Below are 26,980 nucleotides of genomic sequence, written 5' to 3' on the forward strand. Positions count from 1 at the left end.
ACGCGCACATAACGGAAGTTTAGACGGTTGCTCTGGGTGAACGGAGTGAGCCTTGACAGCATCGCATCAAACAAGAAATACAAAAATCACTCCCCCTAAATTAACCCAGTCTCCCCCCCTTTCCCTCACCCATGGCGTCCAATTCTAATATCGATATTGAGGGTGCGACCCAGCATCTCCGGGACATCCTCAAGCTCGACCGTCCCGGCTCCGGTAAGTTTGACCGGGAACGATTAGCGGCTGCGCTAGTTTAGGCCGCAGACGCTAAAGCTAGCTTTGAGTTAGCGCGCTGCTACCCAATGCTAACTGCACCGGAGAAAAGTTAGCTCAATAGCAGTTTCACTTTAAAGCGGTAACAAAAGGCAACCTCTGGTGTGGAAGTGCAGTCTGGATGCAAAATAATCTCCACATGTATTTTCACACTAAGTTCGTCATAGTGTTACAGTGCTAACTGCGTCGGAAAGGTCTGTATTGTTTTATCGTCCCCCATGTTAGCTGCGTTACGAGCTAGCTTACGTCTCAGTCTATTTTCTGGTGTAGAAAAAAAGCTGTGTCTTTTGCTGCCAAGGGATGACAAAGTAGGATAATGTTTATGTTTATTCGAAATTATCTTTGTAGTACCCGCTTATCTGTGACTGCCAATCGTTTAGCCAAACATATTTTTACTGATATCAAGTGTTAGCTTGACCCTGCATAACTGCGTAGAAAGTCTGAGTTCTTGACTCATTTGGAGACTTTTAGACTAGTTTCAGGTTGTTTCTGAAAGCCGTAGTCGGTCGATTTAGAAACTCACACCTGTCAAAGCGATCAAGTATTGTAACGAAGACACGGCCGGCTTTAAGGAAGTTGAGGAAAAGAAAATTCCCCGAAAGCATCTTGAAATCATGTCATAAACTGTATTCTCAATGTCTTGTGAACAGAATATCCTCTTCCTGTACTGACGTTATTTATTTACCCTTTTTCTTTTATTTACATTTCCTTTTTGAAAAAAAAGTACACCTTATTCCCTGCCTCAGTGCAGGAGCTGACTTATCTGTGTTGTAAACATCCATTCAGATCAAATTGTCAGACAAGTAAACTTAGTGCAACGAGCCTTGAGAGCATTTTGTGAACTTTACAAATTTAACACCCATTTTAGTTATTAACATTTAAACAAATCGAAATAACTGGGAACATTACACCTTCAGGTCTGCTTACTTTGTTGTCTCTTTCATAAACACAAGAGTTCCAAGTAGACAGTGCTCTTTTATTCAAATATTATTAACAAGCTCACAATGTTGAATTAGACAAGAAAGATAGTGCTGATGGCTGTTAACGTGGTTGTAAAATATTTAGGAGCAGAAACGTTTGTTTGCTCTTTATGTACTGAAAGATGTAGGCAAATTTTGTGGGCTGGATGTTAGATTTACTGATGCCTGTAGACCTTTTTCACAGCAGACGGTTTTACTTGTTGAGGTAAAGAACAGGTGTAATTAATAACATCAATCACAACTCTGTTGTGTCTCACTAACCGATGGCACTGAACCGCCGGGGGCGGGGGGACTTTGAACTACGAAACACAATGTCATTAGTTCCACCTGTGGTTTTCTTGCTCTTACTTATATAAATGTATGCTGTTAAAGAAGTGTTACGCTGCAATAAGAACAGGATTGAGTTAAAAGCTCGCTTACACCATTCTCCTTACTGTAAAAGCACATGAACAGGCATTCAGAAGGAGCCCTTTCGGTAGCAGATTGTGACTCTAAGTATTCAAGTATATTAGATTACAGCTGAGCAATTTAATAAAGCTAATATTTGTAATATTCTGAAATTAAATCGTGACATGGACTTTCTCGTGGAAGATCCTTGTGTATTACAGAACCACCTCCTATAATTTGAGTTTAGTTACAGGAGTCTGGCAAATATTTTATTTACTCACCTTTTTCTGGAATATAAAACCCAACTGAGTGGGACTTTATAAGAATAAGAAAACTGAAAGTTTTAACTTTCTAATTGATAAATACACTCAAAATTTTAAGACACAAGAAGTACTTTTAAGCTTAAAGTCAAGTCTCTTTTACACCAGCATGCATACGTTACATGAGTTTGTATCAGGCTGTAGGTGCTGTCAAAATAATTCAGTAAGACATCTCCAGAACAAACATTACCTCTTTGCAGGGTTTGAATTTCCCTGCTGGCTTTGGTCTATGCACACTGTCTCCCGATAAGCATTTAATGCATTTAATTTCTTTCCTCAGATGCACAATCAAGTGATGGTCAGAGAAAGCCATCTTTTAATGGAGAGCTAAATGGGTTATTAGGAACAGCCGGCCTCCTAGGGGGTGATCTGTCAACCATGTCAGATTCTACCAGACCGATCTCCACAGACATCAGCATCGCTCAGGAGAGCCAGATAATGTGAGTGGCTTTTTAGAATGAGCTACTCGCACAACTTTACAGTTGGACTGACTTTGTAACATGAAACACACAGAGATGGCACTTTTTCCTCCTTGAATTTTGTAATTGAAAATGCATTTTTGTTGGCACTTTGAATTTTAGACAAAATCCATATTGTACTCAAATTCACATGCTGCAATTTCAGCTGCCTTTCTGGTGATGATGGGTCTACTTGTATCCCCATCACCTCCAACAATGTGGAGATTGTGGCGAGTCAAGACTCCAGCATCAACAGCAAAGCTCGAGGTAGCAACAAGGTAAGAATCCAAATCATCAGCAACAAAATACTCCTATTCTGTGAGTGTTTAAATCAGAAATGTGGTGAGAGTCAATTTAGTATGTTCCTGTAGAGGGTCTGTTGATGTTATTTTTTTATATTGATCAAAACCTCCATCTGTGATGACTCAGCAGACTGTCACAAGCTTGTTTTCTTTCAAGTGATAAGCTACCGTGCTTACTAAAAATATGGATCCCTGCATTCATTTTCACAACTTCAATATTCTCCTATTGTGTGTTTGTGTCAGCTAGCATATCATTTTTGTTTTGTTACAGAACTACACTTTTTTTATGGGTTTCACATCATTTTGACTGGCCTGATTTGGCTCTTGAAGACCACAGCCTCAAAAAAGAATGATGAGCTTTGTTCATAGAGTATTGATTCATTTTGAATGGTGAATTGGTTTTCCATTTAGGTGAAGATTCAGCCTGTTGCCAAGTATGACTGGGAACACAAGTATTATTATGGCAGACTGATAGCTGTGTCCAACTCCTTCCTGGCGTACGCCATCAGAGGTGAGTGTCCTGGAGTAATTTATTAGCCATTCAGCCATAAATGACGCAAATATCAAACAGCACTTGAGATGTTATTAATCAACTACTACTACTGCCAATAGGGTATAGATACTGTGTGCTTCCTGTAATATTTTTCATTTTATTTTGGGCATAGGGAATGTTATATCTAAAGCAGGCTTAACTTAAACAGTAAATATGTATGTACAGTGAATATATTATTTGAATAAAAGCAGTCATTAAAATTTATTGCACAGCTTATAATCATATTTCATTTTCTCACATACCTGTAGTGCTGTCTACAGTTTTTACAGTTTACAGTTTTGAGATATATGTCTGAGATTTTTGGCTCCACCTCAATACAATGAGTTTAATTGAAAGTTGTTTGTTTTGCTCACAGCGTTAAAAAATCAGCTGCAACATCTCTTCTTGAATCATTGTTCTCATTACTCTGGATAATTCACTGACCCTGCAGCCGGCTGTTTTCATTGTGGACTATTTCTTCTGGAAATTGGCGCTACAGATTTCCCGGAATATTAATCCCTGCTCCCTTTCACACATGTAGGAAATGTTCCTGAACATTTCAGGGATAGACTGCATGTGTGGAAGGGGCTTTAGTATTTGCTCAGTTGAACTGATCAGAATTGAGCGCTTTAATACCCAGGCTCTTTGATTTATCCTTTTCTTTAAAATACACCTTCTTCCCTCAGGAGCCAACAATCATGCTATGATTCGTGTCCTGAGTGTGGGTTTTGCTGAGCGCTCCCTGCTGAAGGGCTTCACCGGAGCCGTCACAGATCTGGCTTTCGCCCACCTCGACTCCTCCCTGTTGGGTTGTGTAGACGAAGCTGGCAACCTGATGGTCTGGCAGCTCACCTGCACTGGCAGCAAGATACTGTATCCTGACATGTGGGAGATATTGAAAAGGATTGTGTGGGAAGATGTGCAGGTTTATATGTGTGTCTAGTCTAAACACAGATTGATTTTACTGCTGGTCTTTGCACTTTTTATTTCATCTTATTTCTGTGTGTACATCTGAGTGCACTCACAGCAGCCCACACTAGTGATTTTACACAAACCCCTTTAATATCACAACCTGCTTTGACATAGTAATCACAGAAATAAATTATCCAGGAACTGCTCTTTTTCTTCCATATTCCTTAACCCATCCTCCCTACAGAGATCAGATAGTGGTTCATATCCGACGACCAGAGGACACTCCACTGAACTCGCACCGTCGTCTCATCTGGTGCCCGTTCATCCTGGATGACAATGAGGAGAACCAGGATGATACCAGCCAGACCTTGGCCCTTCTACATGAAGACAGGGTATCAGTGTTTTACACAGACATTTTTGTTAAATTAAAACTTCCTACTGAAACTAATTTTGAATCTAGAGTCAGGCAAACTAGCTCACAAGAGACAATGCTAGCACGCTGATGTCTTTTATTAAGATGTGTTTGACATCTTGGTTTAGTGTGTTAGCATGCTAACATTTGCTAAGTAGCTGTAATCACAAAGTACAGCTGAAGCTGATGAGAATGTCATTAGTTTAGCAAGTATTTGGTTATAAATAGAGCTATTGGGCAAATGAAAAACTGGCGATGATGGTGCTAGATGAGAAGTGAGAGGATCATAGTTATGACTGTTCATCCTGAGCAGGACATGAATGTCTGCACAAGATTTCATGGCAATCCATTCACTCAGAACCAGAAACGTCCACCTCAAAGTGGCGTTAATCCTCAGAAGAATGTTAATGTCTGTACCAAATTTCATTCCATCCCATAGTTGCTGATATACACATATTTCACCAAAAGCCACAAATATCAACCTAATGGTGGTGGTAGAGGAAAAGTCAGGCGATGATTAAAGTCAGTATCAGTATCAATCAAAATTTGCACAAGCCTACAAAGAATACAGGTGTACAAACATCAGTTTTAAGTTAAGAAGTGATGTGTATTTACAGCCTCATGTCAAGTTCACAAAGGGAAACAAATTGTATTAGAGAAAGAAAAAAGTGGGAGTGTCTTTTCCAATTTTTCCTTTTTTTTTTTTTTTTTTTTTTTTAGGCTGAGGTGTGGGACCTTGAGGTCTTGAGAGCCAACAACAGCAGTTGGCCTGTTGATGCCACAGATCTGAAAGAAGGCCTCATCACAGTCAAGGGATATACCCAGGTAGGGGTCAGCATAACCTAACCCAATTAGAATATTCACTAACATGCTTTCTTGCCACATAATTACTATAATTCTGTCTTCTACATTGTTGCCAAAATAGCTGCCTGTCAGAATAAAAGCACTTACTTGATTTCTCAAATGAAGGTCAAAGAATGAGCTATAGCTACCTTTTATACCTGGAAATTGATGTTCTAAGCAGAATATTGTCACGGGGCCACAGCTGAGGCAACTGGCAGTAAATAAGCATCTTAAATTAGAACAAAAATGCAATTTTGGCAAAGATATACATGATTGTAATGCAAATCGACTAATAGGGCAAAAGCTGAAGAAATGCAATGCTGAGGTCAGTGACCTCTCAAGGTAACCAGAGGTCAGATACAAATTTCCTCCATGTCTGAAATAAAACTTTGGAGTATGTAGATTATATGCTGAGACTTTCATGCTTAAGTCATAAAATGCACAATTGGTTTGTCCATCCGCCCAACTACTACTGTATATGATTGAGGTGTTTTGTCATAATAGAAGCTACTTTGTTTGATTCCTCGCTGTGCTGACGCTGAAAGTTGTTTTCTGTCCCTCCAGCGAGTCAGTGAAGGTGCTCTATCTCCAGATGGAACGGTGTTAGCCACAGCCAGCTATGATGGATACATCAAGTTCTGGCAGATATACATAGAAGGGGGCCAGGACAAGCCAAGGTAAGCATGGAAGAGGATGTTGTTTTTGAAAGAATGCTGACGTACTATCTCGTATACTTTTACACTTCTTCACATAATGTCAATTCCATCCAAGGAGTTGCAGAATTTTCTGAAGGAAATAGAATATATCCATGATTTAGTCCTCTCTGTCTCCAACACTGTGGTTTTCTCATCCCGTCTTTTCTTCATCGCACCTCTGTTGTCCAGATGTCTTCATGAATTGCGACCTCATGGAGGACGTCCCCTCTCCTGCCTTTTTTTCTGTGACAACCACAAGAGGCAGGACCCCGAGTGAGTACACACCATTTGAATGCACAGCTTTCGGTGAAAAGCGTGACGTACTTATATTAAGCTGCTGAAGCTGCTGTTGTTTGATTTTTAGTTCATTTACAGTGTCCTTCTCCTCTGCTTTGTCACCCCTGGTCCCTTCTCTATCTCTTTTTGTAGGGTTCCCTTCTGGAGGTTTCTGATAACTGGAGCGGATCAGAACCAGGAGTTGAAGATGTGGTGCACTGTTTCCTGGACCTGTTTACAGACCATCAGGTTATTGCTTTGCTTCATCACTCTAAATTTAAATCATTCTCATGTCTCCCTAATGTCCTGTGTAATACGGCACAACCTTGGCAGAACCGCCTGCCTCCATCAAATAGTCCATTCAGGAATTATTGAGAGCGCTAAGTTGAAGGCCAAAGCTTTGGTTCCTAAAAAGGCTAAATTTAAATAATGTGTGGGACTTGAGTGATGACTTTATGTGTTTCTCCAATAGAAGTTCTAAAATAAAAAAGGTCTATTACCTCTGTGCCTGGTAAAACGATCAAAGCACAGATGGATTGAACAACACATATTATTGCTCTCTATTGTTGTTGTGGATAGAATGCACAAAGAGATCTATAGTTTTATCAGACATCAGCTCACAGCTATGTGCAGGATTGAGTCTTTTCCCAAAGGGAATAAAAACTCAAATTCAAATTTCTGTCCTTTTGTTGTTGTAAGGAAAAACATATTTATAGACCAGTCCAGATGCCAAAAATAGTTTAAGAGTCAGTTCATTTGAGAAGGATTATTCTTTGCTGTGTGAAGTACATGTTCTCAGTTTGTTATTGTTTTAGAGCATCGGCTTTAAAGATACTAATGATGGAGTGTTGTTCTCTTGTAGGTTCTCTCCAGATCCGTTCAACTCAACAGTTCAGCCAAGTCTGAAGGCGAGTCTGGATCTCTCCGCTGAGTATCTCATCCTCACTGACGTACAGAGGAAGGTGAGCTCACTGTCGTCAGCTGTGTGGTTTAAGGAATGTTCCATATAATTGTTATAATAATAACAATGATAGTACTGCTCAACTACTTATGTGTAACATAAACTCCTTGAAGGTGAAGCCTTCATTCAGTCTTCTTTTAGGAAGTCTGTTCACTCAGCACTAAACTTGATCTTTATTTATTGATTATAATTTGGTCTACTTGGGTACTCTTTTTAGAACTAAGCTTAGTCTGTCAGGGACACCGACCCAATATTTTTTAACCTCTTACATGCTATTTGGACCAAACCATTTTCCTTGGTACCCCCATCGCCACTCAGTCCTGTGTCTAGCTTCATACTCGTTTACTGTCGCTCCTTGCCAGGTTCTCTATGTGATGGAGCTGCGGCAGGACCTGGAGAAAGGCAAGGCCAGTTTCACAGCTGTGTCAGAGTTTCTTCTGACCCACCCTGTGCTCAGCTTCGGGGTCCGTGATGTCACTCACAGCCGTTTGCGACACACTGAAGTCCTCCCTGCGGAGGAGGAGAGCGAGAGCATGACAACAGGTGTGCATGTGCACACACACACACTTATAGCACAAAAAGCAAATGGCTCATATTGATCCCTCAGTCTTTTGATCATCACTGTTACCATTCACATTTTTATGATGTGAAATATATTTTCTTTTTCCAGTCAATATGGTGCCTCTGTGTGTGATATTTTTGGTTTGTATTTATTTTTCTCAGAAGGCACTCAAGGACCCACAGAGTCCAAGTCTGGGATCCAGATTAAACTCTACTGTGTTCACACCAAGTGAGTTCCCTTCCACTGTTTCATGTCTGATGTCCAACTTCACATTGGCTTCATTACCAAAGACTAGCTTTTGATTTATAACTGCTATGTTGAGTCAGCCATTTACATCCCATGATGAGTATCTTGATGGTTGTAATGGTGAAGAACATATTGATTTACTGAAAATCTCACAATACATTAAAAAATGTTAAATAGTTAATTTTGTGTTAAGTAGTGCAATTATTTTTTCATCCAGACATTTGCTGCTAAAAGGTTATCATCTAATAATTGGGGCCATTCTGTATTCATCTACGTGTGTGTGTCTGTGTTCTCAGGAGTCTGCAAGATGTCCAGATCTGGTTCCAGCCCAACGTGGGCTCCAGCTCTGCAGTCTTCCTGCCCCATTCTGATTCTCAGGATGGGTTTGGTAAGTCACCATTTCAAAAAATGTAATCTTGTAACCTTAAGTTTACATAATAAAACAACTTTCAGTATAAAATTCTAAATGAAGACACGTTGATTTCCTTGCTCTACATGCTTTGTATAGCATTGTGCATTTAATGAATGTCAAATATTACCACACAACTGAAGGACTCTTCACATTTCATGTGTCCAGCATCGTTTTCTGACCACCTGACAGACCAGAGCTCTGACAAGGAATCAGGGAGTGGCTCCCAGACAGACTTAAGGAAAATCCCGTCGCTTCCTGCTCCCACTGACTTCCTGTCAAACTCAGCCACTGGCAGCGCGACGATGCCCAAGCTGATGACTCCCGACGCCTTCATGACACCAAGCACTTCGGTACAAACACTGATGAGCTTCGTTTTCATCTGTTCTGTTTTTCTCAGTACTAAATGAAACGGGCTGTCTGGGTGATGTCTGAGTTTCATTGCATCATGCCCTTTATAAAAAAGTTAAAAACACTTCAGTCTTGGCAAATGAATGTTTCTGTTAAAACATGTTTGTATTCATCGCCTAGCAACATCTTGCTCCATGAATGCACCTCCTCCACTTATGAACTGGTGGATTGCTGCTAAATGCATTCAATATACACCAGCCCATAACCTTGTTAATACAGTCTGCTATTCCCATCATGTGTACAGCCACAGTCACAACAGGGCTTAGGGGAATAGTTTCTGTTATTATTCTGACAGTATGTATTGGAGATTTTATTATTAATGTGACTGTCCTGAGAATTTAGTTATGATGAGACCCATGAAAAGCAAGTAGCACAAGTTGTAGCCCGAATATTCTGCTATTCTGGTTTTGGAGTTCATTCTATTTGCTGCAAAACGTTTACTGGCAGGTTAACATCAGAAACTGTGGCAAGGAAAATGATGCCGCATATAAAAGAAGTACAGTATTTTAGGGGATTTTTCTCCTTTTTATTACACAGAGGACAATAGTGAGCTGACAGAAATGAGGCAGTACTTGAACTGGGGATTACATGGCCAGTGTCCTAAACCCTTAAGATGCCAGGATGCTCCACCACCTGTTTGTTTGTCTTTTTTTTGCCACTTTTATATTTGCTGCCCGCTGCTCACTAATTTTGTCACCCTCTAGGTACCGGCATCCCCTGGCAGCAGTGCCAGCAGTCTGACCATCGTAACAGCCATCAGCAGTAACTCTGACTCAACTAACAGGTGAGCTTTTCTTTGTAGATGATTTGGGATAAGATGGTAATAATAATAAGTAGTCGCTAGTATCTCTAACTCTGTGTCACTAGGTATCACTTCTGTCATTCTCTGTTCTTTTTACATACAGATTTTGTCTCGTTACTCTTTCCATGCCTTATCCAAAAAGTTTGCATTGTTTTGTGATCTAATCACATGTGAACATGTATCCCTGAGTACAGCAGTCTGTCTTACTGTTTGCAGAGCTATAGATGATGTCAGTCAGAGTCCCAACAGAGCAGAGAACAACAGCAGCAGTAGTTTGGCTCTCTCTGCCTCCACCAGCAGCCCAAGAGCCGCTACTGCTGTACTGCTGCCTGGACTGGAGAACCTGCAGGTAGGACCTGACACATTCCTACTTCTCCCAGTCTCTTATTTCTCTTAAAGGGAAAATTAACTGCTGTGAATTTGATGATTTCTTAAAACTAGGTTGGTTTGCATATACTACCCTCATTGTGATAATACAATGCTGGTTGAAAATTGGCAGTTTCCCTTTTAATAACATGACTTTTATTTTTCATTGCTCTCTCTCTCTCTCTCCATCTCCAGGCGTTGGCATCCCCTAGCGGTCCTCTCGCTCTCGACAGCCCTCAGGTTCTTGATTCTCCCCTCCTGCCACCGTTGGCCTCCCCAACTCGTGCCCGCTCGCCTGATGTCATCTCCTCAGCTTCCACAGCCATGTCCCAGGACATGCCGGAGATCGCATCCCAGACTCTGCAACCTCAGCGTGGTCTTGTGTGCAGCTTGGATCCCTTACCTCTTTCCGCTCTCCAGACAGACAGCATGGCCTCAGCTGCCTCTGCCCTGCACCTGCTCACCTCTCCTCGCACAGCCAACAACAATAGGTACATTGATTAAAAGCAATGATAATGTAACTTTGGAATTTTGGAGGCCACAAAATGACAAAACAGAAGTATGTTCCTTTTAAATCAACTAAACAGTTGTATTTTCTCTCACAGCCTGCTACCCCTTGAACTCGGAGGTGCAGAAGGGCCGGTTGGCGGGTCAGTAGAGTCAGAGCCCAGACTCAGCCACACCCCGTCTCTACTTGAGACGGCCTTATCGCACGAAAACCCTGCAGCGGGAGGAGGATCCTCAGATGGTAGTGTTAGCCACACACCTTGGCCAGCTGCACCTGACATCACCAGGGAAACCAGGAACAGTCTACGGGACAACGGCCTTGGAGACTGGTAAGAAATTTCACACAACATTTTGTGCAGCTTCAGTAACTTGTTTGACTTGTAAAATAGTTGTGTTTTCTTTAACATTAATATATAGAGCACCTGGACATAGACACACATAAACATAAACAAGCATTGGATTAAGATTTCAAGTGTAAAGCAAGAGATGACATGGTACTGACAATATGAGCAGGTTGTCTGTTGTACAAATCAGTTTATTTACTGTTGAAAACATTTATCAAAAAGTACTTTTTTAGGCCTAATCCCCTTGAAGCCTTATTTGACAGATGTGTCATCGCCGGTATGATTTATGTCACAAATGTCGGCTGTGTTGTAGCTCAAGAGAAGAGTCGAAGGACAGACTGCTGAGTTCACCTTACCCTCGACGTTCCTATCACCTCACACAGAATGACAGTCAGGACCCCGGTGCCGAGCAGAGGTAACACAAACACATCTCCTTGTTTATGCAAATGAACAGACAAGTTTGTCAGTCTAGAGACGGCACACATCACAAATCAGGGCGCAGTAATGTTTTGATTCTATTGACCTTTTCCAAGATGAATACAGAGCATGTGGCACACAGTGTGCAGCTGTCTTACTGTGTGTGTGTGTGTGTGTGTCCTTGTTTGACCCAGTGACCCTGATGATGAGGTGTCCAGCCTGGCATCGTCCTCTGGGAACTGTGGCGCTCGCTCTTCTCACAGACTACCAGTTAAGGATTGGAAGACGTCACCACGAGGCTCGCCAAAACAAAAGAGAAAGAACAAGAAAGATGACAGGTATGTCGGTGTTAATATTAATGGAGTCTGAGTTTGAATTGTGGTTGTAGTGAACACACCCTGGCTTGATTGGGATTGAGCATATTGTAGGTTGTTGACTGACAGAGGGAAATGATTAGTCATACTGAAATGAGTGTAGTTAAAGGTGTCTATAAATTCTTTTTTTCTTCTCCCCAGTGAATCATCTCAGTCGAAGCATATGGACTCTGGTCAGGTAAGGTTATCACAAAAAATATGAATAATCAGCCAGAATAACTAAAAACACCTGTGTCTGTACTTACCATTGCTATGGTTAACTTGTTACCAAACTCTGTTGAAGTCACTGGCCATGTTTACATGGACCCTGATATTCCACTAATAATCAGAATAATAGCCCAATCAGAATAAAAACACCTCATGTAACCACCTCAATATGGAAGAGACTGGCTGATCCGGCCTGATCAGAAGGAATTTTTAGTCAGGTTGAGATGAGTGGTGTAAACACAATCTCAGCCGGTCCTAGACAGAGAGTGGAGAAATGTCTGTCTGCTGAGTCTCTCCACAGTATTGCTCAGCCTAACTCTAACACCCCCTCCCCTCCAGACGCGTTGTTGGGCCGACGGTGGCCGGTAGAAACATTTTGACACATCGGCCTGATGTTTTTATCACTTTTGCAGATGTCACACGGCTGTTCCAATTAAATGTGTCAGCGCATGTAAACACCAGAGCATGTTTAGATCACATCCCATGTAAACAGTTGACCCAAAATTATTAAATGATCATCATTAATCATTAAATGTTTTATCAGAGTAGAAAAGGACACATTTTTAAATTTGTTTTTTTAAATCTTCCCTGCAATCAGTCTGTCTGTCAACTTGATATCTGAGGTGTACATAGAACTGTTGCTGCTGGTTGTAGATCGTCTTTTCAGTTTGTTTATTGAATCATAATAATGGACTAGTTAAATGTGTCATAGACATCTTATTGTTAATTCATAGCTCTCTGCATCCTGTCTTCCTTTAATATTTTTTTTTTTGTGTGTCAGATTCTGCCACATGAGACATTCATATGTGTCATATGCTTCAGCAGTTCTTTGTTTTTTCCAATTTGTCTCTTTACCCCCCCACAGATGAATACAGAAGTGCAAGAAGAGTTGTTGATGCTTCTGCGTAGCCAGCAGAGGGAGTTAACTGAACTGCGTGGACAGATTGAAGCCATGCAGAGCTCCATCATGGCCCAGGTTGAGCACGTCCTGACCAACCACCAGGAACAAGAACGTATCCTTCAGTCCTTGAGAACTGAACATTTCTTTGGTAGTTTATTTTGCATCTCCACCATCAAACTTCCAGATGAAAAACTCGAGCCCCCTCTGCTCTATAATAATAATCCATTTAAGTTGAGCAGAAAGTCTAGCAAATTGGGTTTGTCACACATTCTGGGGCTTTGAGTGAAGTGGAGTACCTGAAGCTATCCGGTAAGCACCAAGTTTAAGCGAGTAAGAGACACAAGTTTTGCAAGCAGACTGGTCTCTGGAGTTGTCATTACAGTATACATTCAGGTGGCGGAATGAGCCTCCTACAGCATATCCTTGTGAGCCTTGACCTTCGATGACCTCAGAGCGCAGACTAGAGCGAGTCCTGGCAGAGAGTCGGAATCATCAGCAGCAGCTTCAGGAACAGCTCAGCCAGCAGCTCAGCCACGCCCTCTGCTCTGCCCTCACTAACAGAATGGACAAAGTGCTACGAGAGGAAATGAAGAAAACAGTTCCACCAAGTAAGGAGGCACAGACACACTCACGGTATATGACAGAGAAACATATGCGCCACAGCTAAGCAACTATGAGGATTGACACCTAACCAGTAATGTATATGATAAGCAGTGAACGTGTAAGAGCATCTAGTGGTGATCATTTACACACCAGGCAAGAGTGCAGGTATTGATGTGAAGGCAGCGTACCTTACAGCGTCTTAAGTGCACAGAGCTGATGAAATTCAATAACATGATGATGTAATTACTCAGAGATTGAACTTTAACTGCAAGGTGTCTGTTCAGACAAGACCTTCAATATATATATATATGTGTGTGTTGTTCAATTAGAACAAAATGAAAAATAACAGAGTCAGAGGCAACAGATCAAAGTCTATTCTGCAGAGACCAAGTGGACTCTCCAGACATGTCTGCCACACTTCTCACCAGATGATGGTGGTATTTCATTGCACCATTTCATTGTTTGCCAGTCACAGACGGTGAAGGTCTCTAAGCTGTTCTCAGTCTGTTTATGCACAAGGGTGTCTCTTGTCTCTCGCCCTTGGCTCCTCATCTTTAGTCTTCCCTCCTCTCACCTACAATTCTATACTTGGCTCATGAGACTGAAGCGTACAGATCTTCACACTTTATCTGTTGTAGCTGTAACTAAAATTCTTTGAGCATTTTTACCATTTCTGAGTTAAAGATGCCTTACATTGCTTTTTTAGATTTTTTCTTTGGTTGTATAGTTTTTAGTCTGAAAAAAGAACAGCAGGTTGCAGCTCAGACAGCTCTCTTTAGTCAGTTTATAGCCGAAATGTGCTTACTTTCTGTTTGTGTCATGTGAGGCATAGCACACGGGATGTTTTATGAACAGAACAGCTAATGCTCTCCATGTATTTGACTCATCTCCATTAATGATGATTTATTTAACACTGACAATGCACAATACATTTATTGTACCAAATATAGCTAAAAGCTAATTTCCATCTGCAGTCCCTGGGCAGAGACCATTAGTGATGCACAAGATGTGGAAGTAAAGACACCATAATTCCTCGCTGAAAGCCAAAATGTACAGTTAGCCCCCTACTGTTTCTCAACCTATGAGAGTATCTGCCAGTAGCGATGCACAGAACTTATTGGAATTATTTTTATGTTCCTTCGGTACTAAAATGACTGATTTTAACTTATATATGTTTATAATGTATTTAATCAGTCATGTCAGGGCTGTTACCCAATCCATTTAATAAGGTCAGTTGTGGCGTAGATACTGTTCTGATAGATCGGATCAGTGCATCCCTGATTTCATTTGGCTGTAAACATTGCCTATTTAGCAGGAACTTGAGGTAAATAACTAAGTTACGTAAATCTGGTCTTCTTGCATCTTCTCTGCAAAATGTTGTTTTGCAGCACAGAAAAAAACGGACAAAGACAAAGTGCAGACTATGCTGTACATCAATAAATTACAGTGTTATTTTAGATCATCCTAGGCATAAGATGAATTAAATATAATTAAGGCAGCAGAGGCAGGTCGGGCTGTCACACTAAAATTAAGCAGTCTTTGGAGAGATGTTTTCTTACCTCACCTCTCCTGCCCTCTAATTTGAAGATGAGATGTTCTTTTCTGTTTTTTTTCCTCCAGCCTTGATCACATGCCTAATTACTATTATTATAGAGGATTTCTTGCTAATCTGTCTCGTTAAATCTTTTCCCCTTTCCAGCAATCACCAAGAGTCTGGAGCCAGTGACGGGTCAGCTGAACAACACAATCGCTGCTAAACTGACTGCTGTGGAGGTCACCCTGAAGGACAATGTCAGCAAGGTGGTCAAATCCAAGGTAGGTGGCTGGCTCTCTACACCATCTGTCATATGCCACGCAGGGTAAGCCCAACATCCTCTCTGTTCCTTTTCACACAAATCTTCATAACACTGTCTCATGGAAGCTGCTTCCTGTTTTCCAGAACACGACGGATGCGATTGGTCGAGCAGCAGCCGAAGCGATGCAGGGGCCCATCCAGGCAGCCTATAAAGATGCCTTCCAGAGCATCGTGCTGCCTGTTTTTGAGAGAGGCTGCCAGTCCATGTTTCAACAAATCAATGACAGCTTCAAACAAGGAACACAAGAATGTAAGACAATCTAGGATTAAGATAAAGATATAAGAATCTGTGGCTGTAACATATGAGCAGATGTCCAGAAAGTTAGGAACTGTAGCTGGGAGCTGTTCTGGTGGCTCCTAGAACAGAACAGTTCTGGTGGTGGTCCTTAGTTCTTCGAGATGCTTTCCTCATGTTGGTCGTTCCCTGTATGTAGCCCTGAAAATCAGGGTCTGTTTATGTGGAAGTCTAATTAAATAACCCCTTGAAAGGCTCAGGGACTCTTTTTGTAATGATGCCTTTTCAGAACCCTGGCACTGATGTGTTGATAAGCAGTCTGTTCTGAGATTGTGCTCATGTTTACCTTTGGAAGCTTGCAGCTAGATGTTTATAAAAATTTTTCCAAGGCTGTCATAATTTGTTCAGAAGGGAGACACACACAGTTTGCCTTCAGTAAATAGGGAGGCAACAATACCTCTCTGAGTGTGTGAGCGCTCTTGTGAGTGTGATCCAATTTAAATTTAATCCATGATCAGAATAAGGCTTTTAGGGTTTTGTGTGTAAATATTGACTCTAACTTTGTGAATGCAGCCTTAAGATCTGCACTGCCCTGTAACAGCTGTACGAGCCTTCAGCTGTGCTAGTTTTTTTGATACATTGAAGTGAAATAACGTCTCAAGTTTAATATGAACTCTCTTGAAAACATTGAATTTTGTATTATATGAGTGTTCTCTTACAGTAAATATTGGGTCAACCTACTATTTACTAATAAAGTGTAATAAATAACTATTGTTTGCTTTGCATGAGAAGAAAAATGATAAATTGTTAAAAGCAGGGGACAGGCTCAGAATGTATGTGCTTTGGGGCAAAAGAGTTTTTAATTAATTTTCGTAACATCCATCTATGTGTTCTGTTGTCACAGACAACCGTGGGCATCCCACTAGAGTCGTCCTGTAACCATCAACCTTTTTGCTGTGGTTTGGTCCACCAAATCCTGAGAAAATATTTCAGTGTTTAGCATGCTAGATACCCAACTCACACCAGTCACACTTTCACCATTTTTTTGCTGGGAAGCTTGTCTGTGCTTGGAAAGGGCTGCTTGTTATTTTATGAGCTGTGTGATGGCAGGGCTGGTCAAAATTAGACTCACGTTCTTTTTCCACACAGAATGGAGATGACTGCTTTCTCCCACAATACTTGGGTACACTGTTACTCTGGGATTTTTTTGTTTTGTTATGTTTTTTTGTTTTTTTTTTTCAAATTTGCAATCCGTATCATTCCTCATACAGACAGAACTAAGAATATGATCATTAGGCTGGTAAAGGACAAACTGCTTTTTTTTTTAAAATACAGATGGCTCATTTGCAGCTGCGTGAGGCTAAAAATGACTGATAATTACTAATACACAGCTGATCCAGATGCAACCTGTGCACACCACCTTCAAACTCCAGCAGCTCAGAGTTGCTTCAGTCCTGTGTGATCCTCAAGGATCTCAACAGATTCAGACAATAAAATAGTTCACAATAAAATCATTAATGATTAAAACAGACTGACTGTGAGGTTCATGTATGATTACATAGTTCAGCTTGTTCATAAATCTGAAATCTTAAAAATGATGCAGTTTCCACATTTCTGCTTCAGTTGCATCCGGACACTTAATGTTAGTGTAAAGTTAGAGCAGGAAATACAACATGAATAGTCTCAGGACCTTATTAAGAAGCGTTTGTTTAGCAAAGCATCAATTCATAGTTCTGCTGTTGACCAGAGCTTTATCTTTGGCTGTAGTGTGTTGAAGGCTTCAGCTGTGGATGTTTGAGTGGTTGGATGACAGAGACTTTCCGCTGAAGTTTTCTTGGCCTTTTCCTCATGGTTCAGGTGGTTCTACTAATTAGCAGTGTTACATCTACTTACAAAGAATGCACACGTCAAACAGGTTCAGTGGAGGCCTGAATCGAGATTGTGATGTTATTTCAGTTAATCGTGCAGGGTAGTGTCTTAATTTTCAGTGGGCTTGGCATCACTGTTGCCCTTTCACACTACAGAGAGTCATGTGATTCATTGCAAGTAATACTTAACGGAGCTCCGACTGTGTTTATATTGTTTGCCTGTGTGAGGGGGAGAAATGATTTCTTTGTTGACTTTCATCTTCGTAGACATCCAGCAGCTGGAGACCCACATCAAGAACAGAAAGCAGAGAGAGCAGGAGACACGAGACCCCATGATCGGCCAGCTCCAGCAGATGATCGACAGCTTCCAAAGCTCCACGGATCAGCTGGCCAATAGCATCACCACTAATGTCCGGGCTGAGGTCCAACACCAGATCCAGATGATGGTGGGAAAGTACGTATCCTCGCTATCCCTCATCGATCACACCGTCAGCCTCTTTTGATAATCTCTCCAGCTATACGTTTGTCCTATTTCCCTTCTTCTGTCTTAATCTGCCATTTAACTACATTAAGATACTTCCCTAATGGCCAGTACATTAAAAAAAAACCACATTGATAATGCTCCTACAACACTATGAGCTGTCACTGTCATGTTTTTTTAAAAGACTCCTGCTGTTGACTGATATTAGCTGCAGTGATGGATCTGACAGCATTGATTGACATTGTGAATATCAGATATTTATATTAGCGGATGCCTTTGCCGGCAGTCTCAGCCTCATTCACTGCCTATTGAGCAGGTGCGTAATGGATTGGAGAGTAGAAACAAGCAAAGCTTAATCCTGGGGCTAATGTAAGAACATAAATTCGATCAAGTCTCTTGTTCCCTCTGCAATTAATTTCATGGCCTCTAGAGTTTATAGATTTGTCGGGGGCGGAGAGTGGAGAGAAAGTAGTTGGCCGACTTACTCTTTATAAAAACTTTGAAAAGAAAATGACAATGTCAGACTGTGGCTTAACTTTTAGATTCAAGATAATGGATTGTGTGTGAAGGACATCAAATCAAACATTGTGTCCACATTAAGAAAAGTTACATTCACAAAAAAAATGAATGAGTGAGTGAATTCTTCCTGACACTATTATAGTCTGAAACACTTAAACTGCGACTAACCCAACCTACTTCAGTGCAGCATAGTGGTTGAAAATACACATTCTGTAATATGGAGAATAACCCTCTTTCTGCCCTTTTTTTTTTTTTTGTCCTTTTCCTCCCCAGTTTGCAGGAGTCTATTCTTAGCCATGTGCAGCGCATTGTAAAAGGGGAAGTGAGTCTGGCAATGAAGGAGCAGCAGGCAGTGGTCACCTCCAGCATCATGCAGGCAATGAGGTCAGCGGCCGGCACACCCGTCCCCACAGCACACCTAGACTACCAGACGCAGCAAGCTAACATCCTGCAGCTGCTCCAGCAGGGACAGCTCAACCAGGCTTTCCAGCAGGTAACACACACACACTCACACACACACACATACACACACATACCGCAGGCAACTTACTTCCATGATTAACAGATTGTTGTGGCATGGAAACATCTTGTAGTTTTTGTGGTCAGAACAAATATACATATTACATTTCATTGCCGACAAGGAATATGACAAGTAACATACTGCTGCTAAGGAGGAAGTAGCCTGTGGCCAAACCTTTTCTACTCTAGCTTTATACTTGGTGGACTGCTCCTTTCTTTAGCAGCCTCCCTGCAGCTGAACAAGAGTGTTTTACCTATAGATTTATTGAAGGGGGGGGGGTATTTGAACTGAGGCTATCAAAGAATCATGAAAACAGTTCAATCTGAATGAAAGCCTTTCTGTCTTACCCTGTCCCCAGGCTCTGTCAGCAACAGATCTGAACTTGGTCTTGTATGTGTGCGAGACCATCGACTCCCAGCAGGTGTTCGGTCAGCATCCCTGTCCTCTCAGCCAGCCCGTGCTGCTGTCGCTCATCCAGCAGCTCTCCTCCAACCTGTCTACCCGCTCTGAGCTCAAAATCAGGTTAGTTTGTTCTCTATGCTATTCGTGGTAGGTAAGTAGAAAAATGTTTGACTCGCACGTATCCATAACAACCCCTGTTATCCATAACAAATGCACCACTGTGTGTTATATCTATTATCAACCTTTTTTTCCACATGATTAAGGTTAAAAGCATCCTGTGTCTGGATATTAGCACACAGAATTAGGCCTATTATCTTAATCTTTATTGATTCATCTGCCGATTATTTTTTCTATTAATCATTAATCAAAATGTCTTATTTTGTTCGGTCATATAGGATGAATTAAACCAGAAAATATACACATTTAAGGTGCTGAACTTGTTTTGGGTTTTTTGCCATTTTTGCTTGAAAAATACTAGATGATGAAAATCGTGGACACGTTTCTCTTCCACATGAGCGGGGGATGGCACTACCCTCCATCAGTAATAAAGAGGGCCTTTGCCTAAATTTTTTCTCCACATCCCATCTCCATGGCATTTCCATTATTCCTCATCTCCTGAGTGCTAAACGGTGCTTAACTGCTGACCCCATCACCCTGCTCCGTCTGTAGCCCCGCTACATGGCTGTCCGGAGAGTGTGGATGATCCTGTCAATTGCATTGCAGTTTTTGGATGCTCATTCTGTTCTTTCGATGCCCTTGTATCTTGTAGCGTGTTGATCTCTCTCGCACGCCTATCTTCTGGTCTTTCACAGGTTCTCTTCTGCTCTTATTCTCTTTTTTTTGGCTCAAGATGTGTTAATGTCTCTCCTCAGAGAGCCGCCACCTCACACTCTCTATGTCCCTGTCTCCTCCGAATCCCCGAATCCCTTCTCCTCTGGTGCTTCTCTTCCTCAGCAAACCTCTTCTTCTATCAGAACCCAGGCTCTTTATAGCAACGCTCAGAGTCCAGATCACCAGTCTGGTTCTGCCTTTACATTACAGCTGTCTGATACAGCCCTCTGAGAGTACAGTCATAGCTGGATAGATTGTGGTGAAAGAGAGTTTAGTAGATAAAAGTTGAAACATCTAAACATCTTCACACCTTTGCTTTATTTAATTGCTAATTTTATTTAAGCCACGCAGGAAAACCCCATGCTCTCTTGAGTCGGTTAGTATTGGGATGAGAAAAACAAAATCACAACACATGCACGGCAAATGCAACAGAAAGTTAATGTATGTATTCTGAAATCTCTACTCAAACAAAAGGTAACACAGGACTATTAAGACTTTGCTGCATCAAAGCACTTTTTATGGCTTTGCAGAAGATACGGGGGTTTCCTTTTTCTGTGATCGTGTTTTACAAGAATCCATTGAAGATATCCAGAAAGAAACAAAAGCAGTGTGAGGGTTGTCGGGGCTAGAGAGAGTGTCATTATCCACAAAAACTGTGTGCAGGATCATTAGCCGTTATGGTAAAAAAACAGATTGTCTAAACAGATTTAATCGCACAGTGAAGTGATGGAGCACCAACAGCAGCGTAGTGTGTTTTTCAAGTCTCTGAAAGTGTTGGACACACTGTAGTTACAGGCAGATTCTCTCCTGCAAGACACACTTTAGAAAGCTGTTTAGTATCTGTGGTGTTCTGTGCAATGACATTAAATGTCTCATTAAAGAGTGTATTGGCAGTGTTATGGGGATTTTATAGACCTGTGATGTGTGCGTGCGTGTGTCCTGAGGAACCCTGGCTGGAGGCCAGCTGGCGGTGTGGGAACAGCTCTAATATGAGACTGGGATCAGATAGGCTCTGGACATGGAGATGAATGGTCATTTAAGCTGCAAAGACAGTCAGGGTGGCAAAGCAGAGCAGAAACAGAACACTGCTGGATAGTCTAACCACCAGATGTCCCACTAAAACAATTCATTGAGGAGTGAAATGGAGGATGACTCGAGCGAGAGGACAGGACACAGGTGAGGACGGCACAACTCAATTTCTGCAGCGATATTTGAGTGAAAACACAAGGTGCACATTCACACAGCGGGCTGGCAGCCAGGAGGGCGATCAAGGACAGAGCTCGACATTCAAATCGGCTTTTCTCTTTTGTTCCCCGCAGTCGCTCCAAGGGTCAAAAATACAAAGTCTGTGCAAGGCATCCTTGTACAGCTTATATTTCTGAGCGAATGAAACCTTGTGATTTTGAATATCAAACCTCTTTTTAAACATATTGTAAATTTGAACCTTCTTTCATGTCACATCATTTTCACAGTTTCTTGTGCAACTTTCTGTCACCTCGTCTTTTTCTCGAGCCTGCATCCAGCTCAAGGTCGAAGACTGTAGTTTAGACTTTCCTCCACATATCTAAATAACATCTGCCAGACTGGAACTTATAGTTGTAACTTTTGTATAATGTCTAGGCCTGGGACGATATGTTTACCGCCAGATTCAGTATGTATTGCGATTCTTTAAAGGTATACTATGCAGGATTTTTCCTTTAAAAAAAAACAAAAACAATGTATATACAAAATACAAAAATAATCTCTCTCAATCATCACTTATCTCCCATTAGAAGTGTGTGGTGTTGTATGTATCTGCCCTCTGCCTGTATTTTCTTATTATTTTGCGGTGTTGGGGACACTTCTGGGTGGTCAACCTTTGGGCAGTAGGTGTGTAGTGCCCAGCCAGTAACAACGTGCAGGGTGTGAGGTCAGGACTCATAGTGTAGCGACAAGGTAACATCACTGTCTCAGTCACTCCTCTCCTCTCTGTGTCTGTCTCTGCGTCATGGATGTATAAAGAGCTGCATGTCTGTGTGTCTGCCTGACCGATGAAGTTACACACACACACACACACACACACACACACACACACACACACACACACACACACACACAGAGCAGAGAGACCACAGCAGACAGGATGAAGTGTGGAGGTGTGAGCGTGTTTATTTGTCCTTTAGAATGTAACCACTGTGAAACAATCAGAAAATAACTTTTTATTATCTGATTCATGGCTTCATTCACTCTCTAACTCGCTCGACCACCCCTGCGCTCTTTCTCTCTCGCTCGCTTGCTGGTTGGGCCGAGGAGGAGGGGCCATATTTGAATACTGTGTGTTAACTAACAGCAACTGACAAATCCTGCATAGTACACCTTTAAGTACTATGATTTGATATTATGATAAATTGTGATTTTTATTTTTTTAACACTGGGGAAAAGTTGAATCATACACTTCTAGAGACTATGTTTATCATTATTTCCAAAAACAATGCACATCACATGTCAGTCAGTCTTTTCTTTCAGTTTTATTTCAGCAGTATCATTGCTATAAAGGCCTCGGCTCTGTCTTAAAGCCATGCTAATAAAAAATCTGTCATTAGGAATACCACTTAAGAGGTCAGTAGGCTATAAGCCAATATAGAAGGCTACCTGTTAGTTAAATAAAGTACTGTTGCAATAAAGTTAAATAAAGTACTGCTATAATAAAGTTAAATAAATTACTGTTACAATAAAATTAAAGTACAGTTATAATAAAGTTAAATAAGTACTGTTGTAATAAAGTTTAACTACTGTTATAACAAAGTTCATTGAAGTACTGTTATACTAAAGTTAAATACATTACCATTATAAAGTTAAATAAAGTACTGTTAGTACGCTGGGAAACTGGTGACTTCCAGCTGCCGTTTGAACAAACTAACAGCTCTCCGGTTCATGTGCCAATGCTAACAGGCTAACAGGCTAGCTCCTGGGCTAATTATTAGCTGTTATGTTTTATAGCTCAGTGTAAATAATAAATTAAATATCGATTCAGGAATCAGCATGGCAATTTTAAAATTTGTTAAAAAAACAAACAAACAAAAAAAAAGAATCGTGATAATTAGGTGAATTGATTTTTTTTTTTTTTTTAATTTTTCGCCCACTCCTAACGTCTCTCTCTCTCTCTCTCTGTCCCCTGTGCAGTTACCTGGAGGATGCAGTGATGAATCTGGACCATGGTGATCCTCTGACAAGAGACCACATGGCCTCCATGCTGGCCCAGGTCAGACCGAAGCTCTTCGCCTTCCTGCAGCAGGACCCCCACAGCCCGCTCAGCAAGAGGGCGCGGCGCCTGATGATGATGCTGCAGGGACTCGTCAACCACTAATCCTTGATTCAAAGTCTGGTGCAGAAGAGTCGTTTCCTCACATTACAGATCATGAGCCCATTTTGTTAAAGTTTCCACCAATGTTTTAGAGGAGAAGGGGATCCTCCGTAAGCACCAAGGACAACTTCACCCCAGTTTGAGCAGGTTCGTGCTTGTTGAGACGACAGATGATGATGTCACTGCAGCATTGGGGAGCTGAAGCTGAAAGCAAGGAAACGAAAAGAGCAACAGGAATTTTGGGATTAGGTGGTATTTTACTGGCTGGAGATTAGTTTTAGACCTCAAGAGGAGCCGGCCCCCCCCTGTCCCTCACCATAACTCTAAGTCTCTCCCCTCCCTTTCTACCCCCCCCTTTCCATTTCCTCCCATTCCTACTGCTCTACCTGCACCAGTGAAGTGTCAAGTAAGGAAATAGAAACTGTTTTTGTTACTCTCTTTCTTTTTTTTTTTCTTTTTTTTTTTCCTCCTTGACATACCTTCAATGCAAGACATTAACGGTCTGGACAGAAAGATTGTTCTTGATTTCTGTTTAAGTTCACTGTAGATTCTTCCAGACCTTTATCTCTGCTGCTCCCCCTCACAAGAGGCATTCCGGTTTGTCTCTGTGTTCCTTTTATTCCCATCAAGACTGTCTCAGAAACGACAGACGGGAGCGTCTGAAAACTCCCCGCTGGTCCCCATCTCCCAGTTCAACAGCGCAGACACATAATTCCTGACACTTCTCTGATCTGTCACTTCATCCAAATGCGCAGAAGACTCAAAGAATGTTCAGCTGAGTGGTCGACGAGACCATACGTCTTTAGTTCTACCGTGTTCCTCTGACCCGCCAGTCAGACAATGTTAAGTTTGGGGATACTGAACAAGCTGTGATGCAGGGGCTACTTCTGAGAAGGAACAAAAACAAGCTAAAAGAAGACATGTTTCGCCTCCTAATGTCATACCGTATCTCCGGCTTAAGAGCAAACAGCAGGCTTGGACACATTTTTTTTCTAGAGCCAACTTAGAGTTCCGTTGCTGCAGGATTACGCCGTCCTCAGTTTTCAGTTCTTTAAACAACCAAGCTAATCCCGGCAACCAAAAGTATGAAACATCCAAAGCCATTTTACGTTTCCTTTTCAGTTATTTCTTAATAGGTTGGAGATGACAACCTTGCCAGGCCAAATCCTTTTCAGTACTCTTCACAGGATCAACACAATAAATTGTTTCACTGAAAGTTAGTTTGTTCCTGTTTTTGGAAGTATTCAGGATGAAAAGCATATCTCATTATAATTTTCCCATCTGGCCTTGTTTTCACAAATCATTCTAATGAGGCTTCCTGAAGGATACAAATAAGATTAAAGGATGAGAAATAACTAAAAAAAAAAAACACACATTTTTGAAATGTAATAAATATTTTCAAAGGTCCTCCAGGCTGAACAGAATTCCCCTTTGAAATCTGAAATGTTTGGAGCCCAACATCGAGGTTGGCAGCCGTCCATGTGTACAGCTCTGTCCTGTAAATTGATCAGACTACTCTCCCATGTTTTCTTCTCTGTCGCTCCCCCTTTTTTTATATAAACATTTAGTATTTGTAAGACTTGTATACTTGCTTTAAGAGTCGTCAAACTAGTTATAAAACATAATAAAACACTTCCTAAACATAATTATTACTGTTGTTTTATCAGGATATTCCAAATAATGTTTGTAAACTTAATGTGCAGTTACTTCTTTCAGGCTCTAGGAGGCAGCACGTAGTCAGACTGCAGCTATTCACCCTGCTTGTCATTTAGGTTTTCAACTCAGAAATCATTCCTGTTCTTGCAGCGTCTGAAAAGCCAGCCTTTAGGTTGTAAACGCACCATGTATCCATGTTTTGAAAGTGTACGATCATTTGTGTACAGCCCATTTACAAGCATCATCGTTTAACCGCAGGGTGGTCACACTGATTTGATGACTGTAAAATAAAAGTTCTCGACAGCTGTGTTTAGAATCTTAAGTTGGATTTGTCTAGCAAGTGCCTTATTGTATTTTATCTGTTTTACTCGGACATCTGATCCCATTTGGGCCTTTAGAAAACTTCTAATATTCAAGCATTACCCCATAGTTTCTGCAGTTCTATTATTAACTTTTACAAGCATTTATGTCATGAAAAGGCAATTTGTGGTTGGCTCTAAAGTAAGGCTCAAGCAGCGCAGCGAAGGAGAACCTGTACGTTTAGTCTGCAAACATTTTGATTATGGAGGCGATTGATTCGGACAGATATTTGAATGTTTCATTTCAGGGTGTGAAAGAGAGAAGTACTATTTTGACTACTACCAGCTTCACCTTTGCTTTGTTCTCAAGAGGAGGACACGTGGACTCCTGCTTCACCCTGAATGGGAGCTGTGTGTGTGTGAGAAACACAACTGAAGCTTGTGTGTTTGTTTTTCCTCTCTTTCCATTGTGTTCATTCCCCCGCTTGGATGGTTATGTTGTAACTTTTACAGTTCCTTTTACCCTCAACATTTTGGAATAAAAAAGACTTGTTCGAATTTTTTTTTGTCTTTATTTGTATTGGGAGGGGGGGGGGTTGTTCTGTTCTTCCAGAAAACACAGACGATTTAAAGTTGTGCTAAAGTTAGTGGTTTGTAGTCAGAACAGCAACATTGGGATTCAGAGCCTTGCTAATGGGCGCTACAGTAGCCCACAGTGCAGGAAACTTAACTTGATACTTCTCCTCTGCTACATTCATTTGACGTCTTTAGTTACTTTACAGATTTAGATTACACATACAAAACATAAACTTATAAAATGCTGTAGATTGTTAAATATGAAACCAATGGTTCCCCACTTTTTTGGCTTGTGACTCCTTACGTAAAAGCTGTGTGTAATTAATGGTTCCTTCAAACTCCTCACATGGTTTCACTTAAATACCAGCTGGATGTTCAAAGAGGTAAAATTCTATTATTACACAAATAAGCAAAGATGAGAGGAAATATGGGAAATGATACCAATTTGTGTAGCAGAACTTTGCTTCACCTCTTTCCTATTCCAGTTATCATCATATGACCCCAGATTCATCTTGTGGCCTTTGGGTGGGCCGACCCCTAGATTGAGACTAAATCATATACTGTATAAAGTAGTCAGACCAGCAGCCACAACACTTTGATGCATCACTATTAATGATCTAGTATGTAACATCATACATCTGCAGAATGAGTACTTTTACTTTTGATACTAGTATATTTAGCTGATAATACTGTGATGCAGTATTTTTATATTGTTCTACTGCTAGTTTAACTTCAGCAAAGGATCTGAATATTTCTGCCAGCACTGTCAGATTCCCCAGAACCTTCCCTGCATCCTTCCCTCTATCCAGACCAGATCTGACTCCATGTGCAGCCCATCGGGGACCTGCTGTAGACCTTCCTCCTATTCCTCCTCCTCCTCCTCCTCCTGCACGGACGC

General features: G+C 41.3%; 1 protein-coding gene across 2 annotated transcripts; it reads left to right on the plus strand.

Moving 5' to 3' along the window:
• On the plus strand, positions 1–26,064 carry edc4 (enhancer of mRNA decapping 4). 2 transcript variants are annotated; one of them, XM_042411808.1, is made up of 30 exons: positions 1–213; positions 2,238–2,397; positions 2,582–2,693; positions 3,129–3,228; positions 3,936–4,122; positions 4,406–4,553; positions 5,294–5,398; positions 5,981–6,093; positions 6,301–6,384; positions 6,541–6,636; positions 7,250–7,349; positions 7,711–7,891; positions 8,072–8,138; positions 8,453–8,544; positions 8,734–8,918; positions 9,681–9,760; positions 9,995–10,127; positions 10,340–10,635; positions 10,750–10,980; positions 11,309–11,410; positions 11,607–11,750; positions 11,928–11,964; positions 12,859–13,006; positions 13,347–13,502; positions 15,197–15,312; positions 15,437–15,602; positions 17,723–17,909; positions 18,729–18,948; positions 19,334–19,497; positions 23,371–26,064. In XM_042411808.1, the coding sequence occupies exons 1-30, from the start codon at positions 132–134 to the stop codon at positions 23,552–23,554; spliced, it is 4,176 nt and encodes a 1,391-aa protein (XP_042267742.1). In that variant the 5' UTR covers positions 1–131; the 3' UTR covers positions 23,555–26,064. The 2 variants fall into 2 exon arrangements, with proteins under 2 accessions (XP_042267742.1, XP_042267743.1); XM_042411809.1 differs by lacking the exon at positions 1–213 and adding an exon at positions 257–464.
• Positions 26,065–26,980: the final 916 nt, after the last annotated feature.

Source organism: Thunnus maccoyii, chromosome 5 (assembly GCF_910596095.1).
Source record: "Thunnus maccoyii chromosome 5, fThuMac1.1, whole genome shotgun sequence".
NCBI classification, from domain to species: domain Eukaryota; kingdom Metazoa; phylum Chordata; class Actinopteri; order Scombriformes; family Scombridae; genus Thunnus; species Thunnus maccoyii.

Excerpts from the sequence above, each read along its gene's own strand:
- edc4 (XM_042411808.1), top strand. The coding sequence starts at position 132 with ATGGCGTCCAATTCTAATATCGATATTGAGGGTGCGACCCAGCATCTC. Across the intron at positions 10,636-10,749 it reads CGCACAGCCAACAACAATAG|CCTGCTACCCCTTGAACTCG; the intron begins GTACATTGATTA and ends TTTCTCTCACAG. Across the intron at positions 11,751-11,927 it reads AAGAACAAGAAAGATGACAG|TGAATCATCTCAGTCGAAGC; the intron begins GTATGTCGGTGT and ends TCTTCTCCCCAG.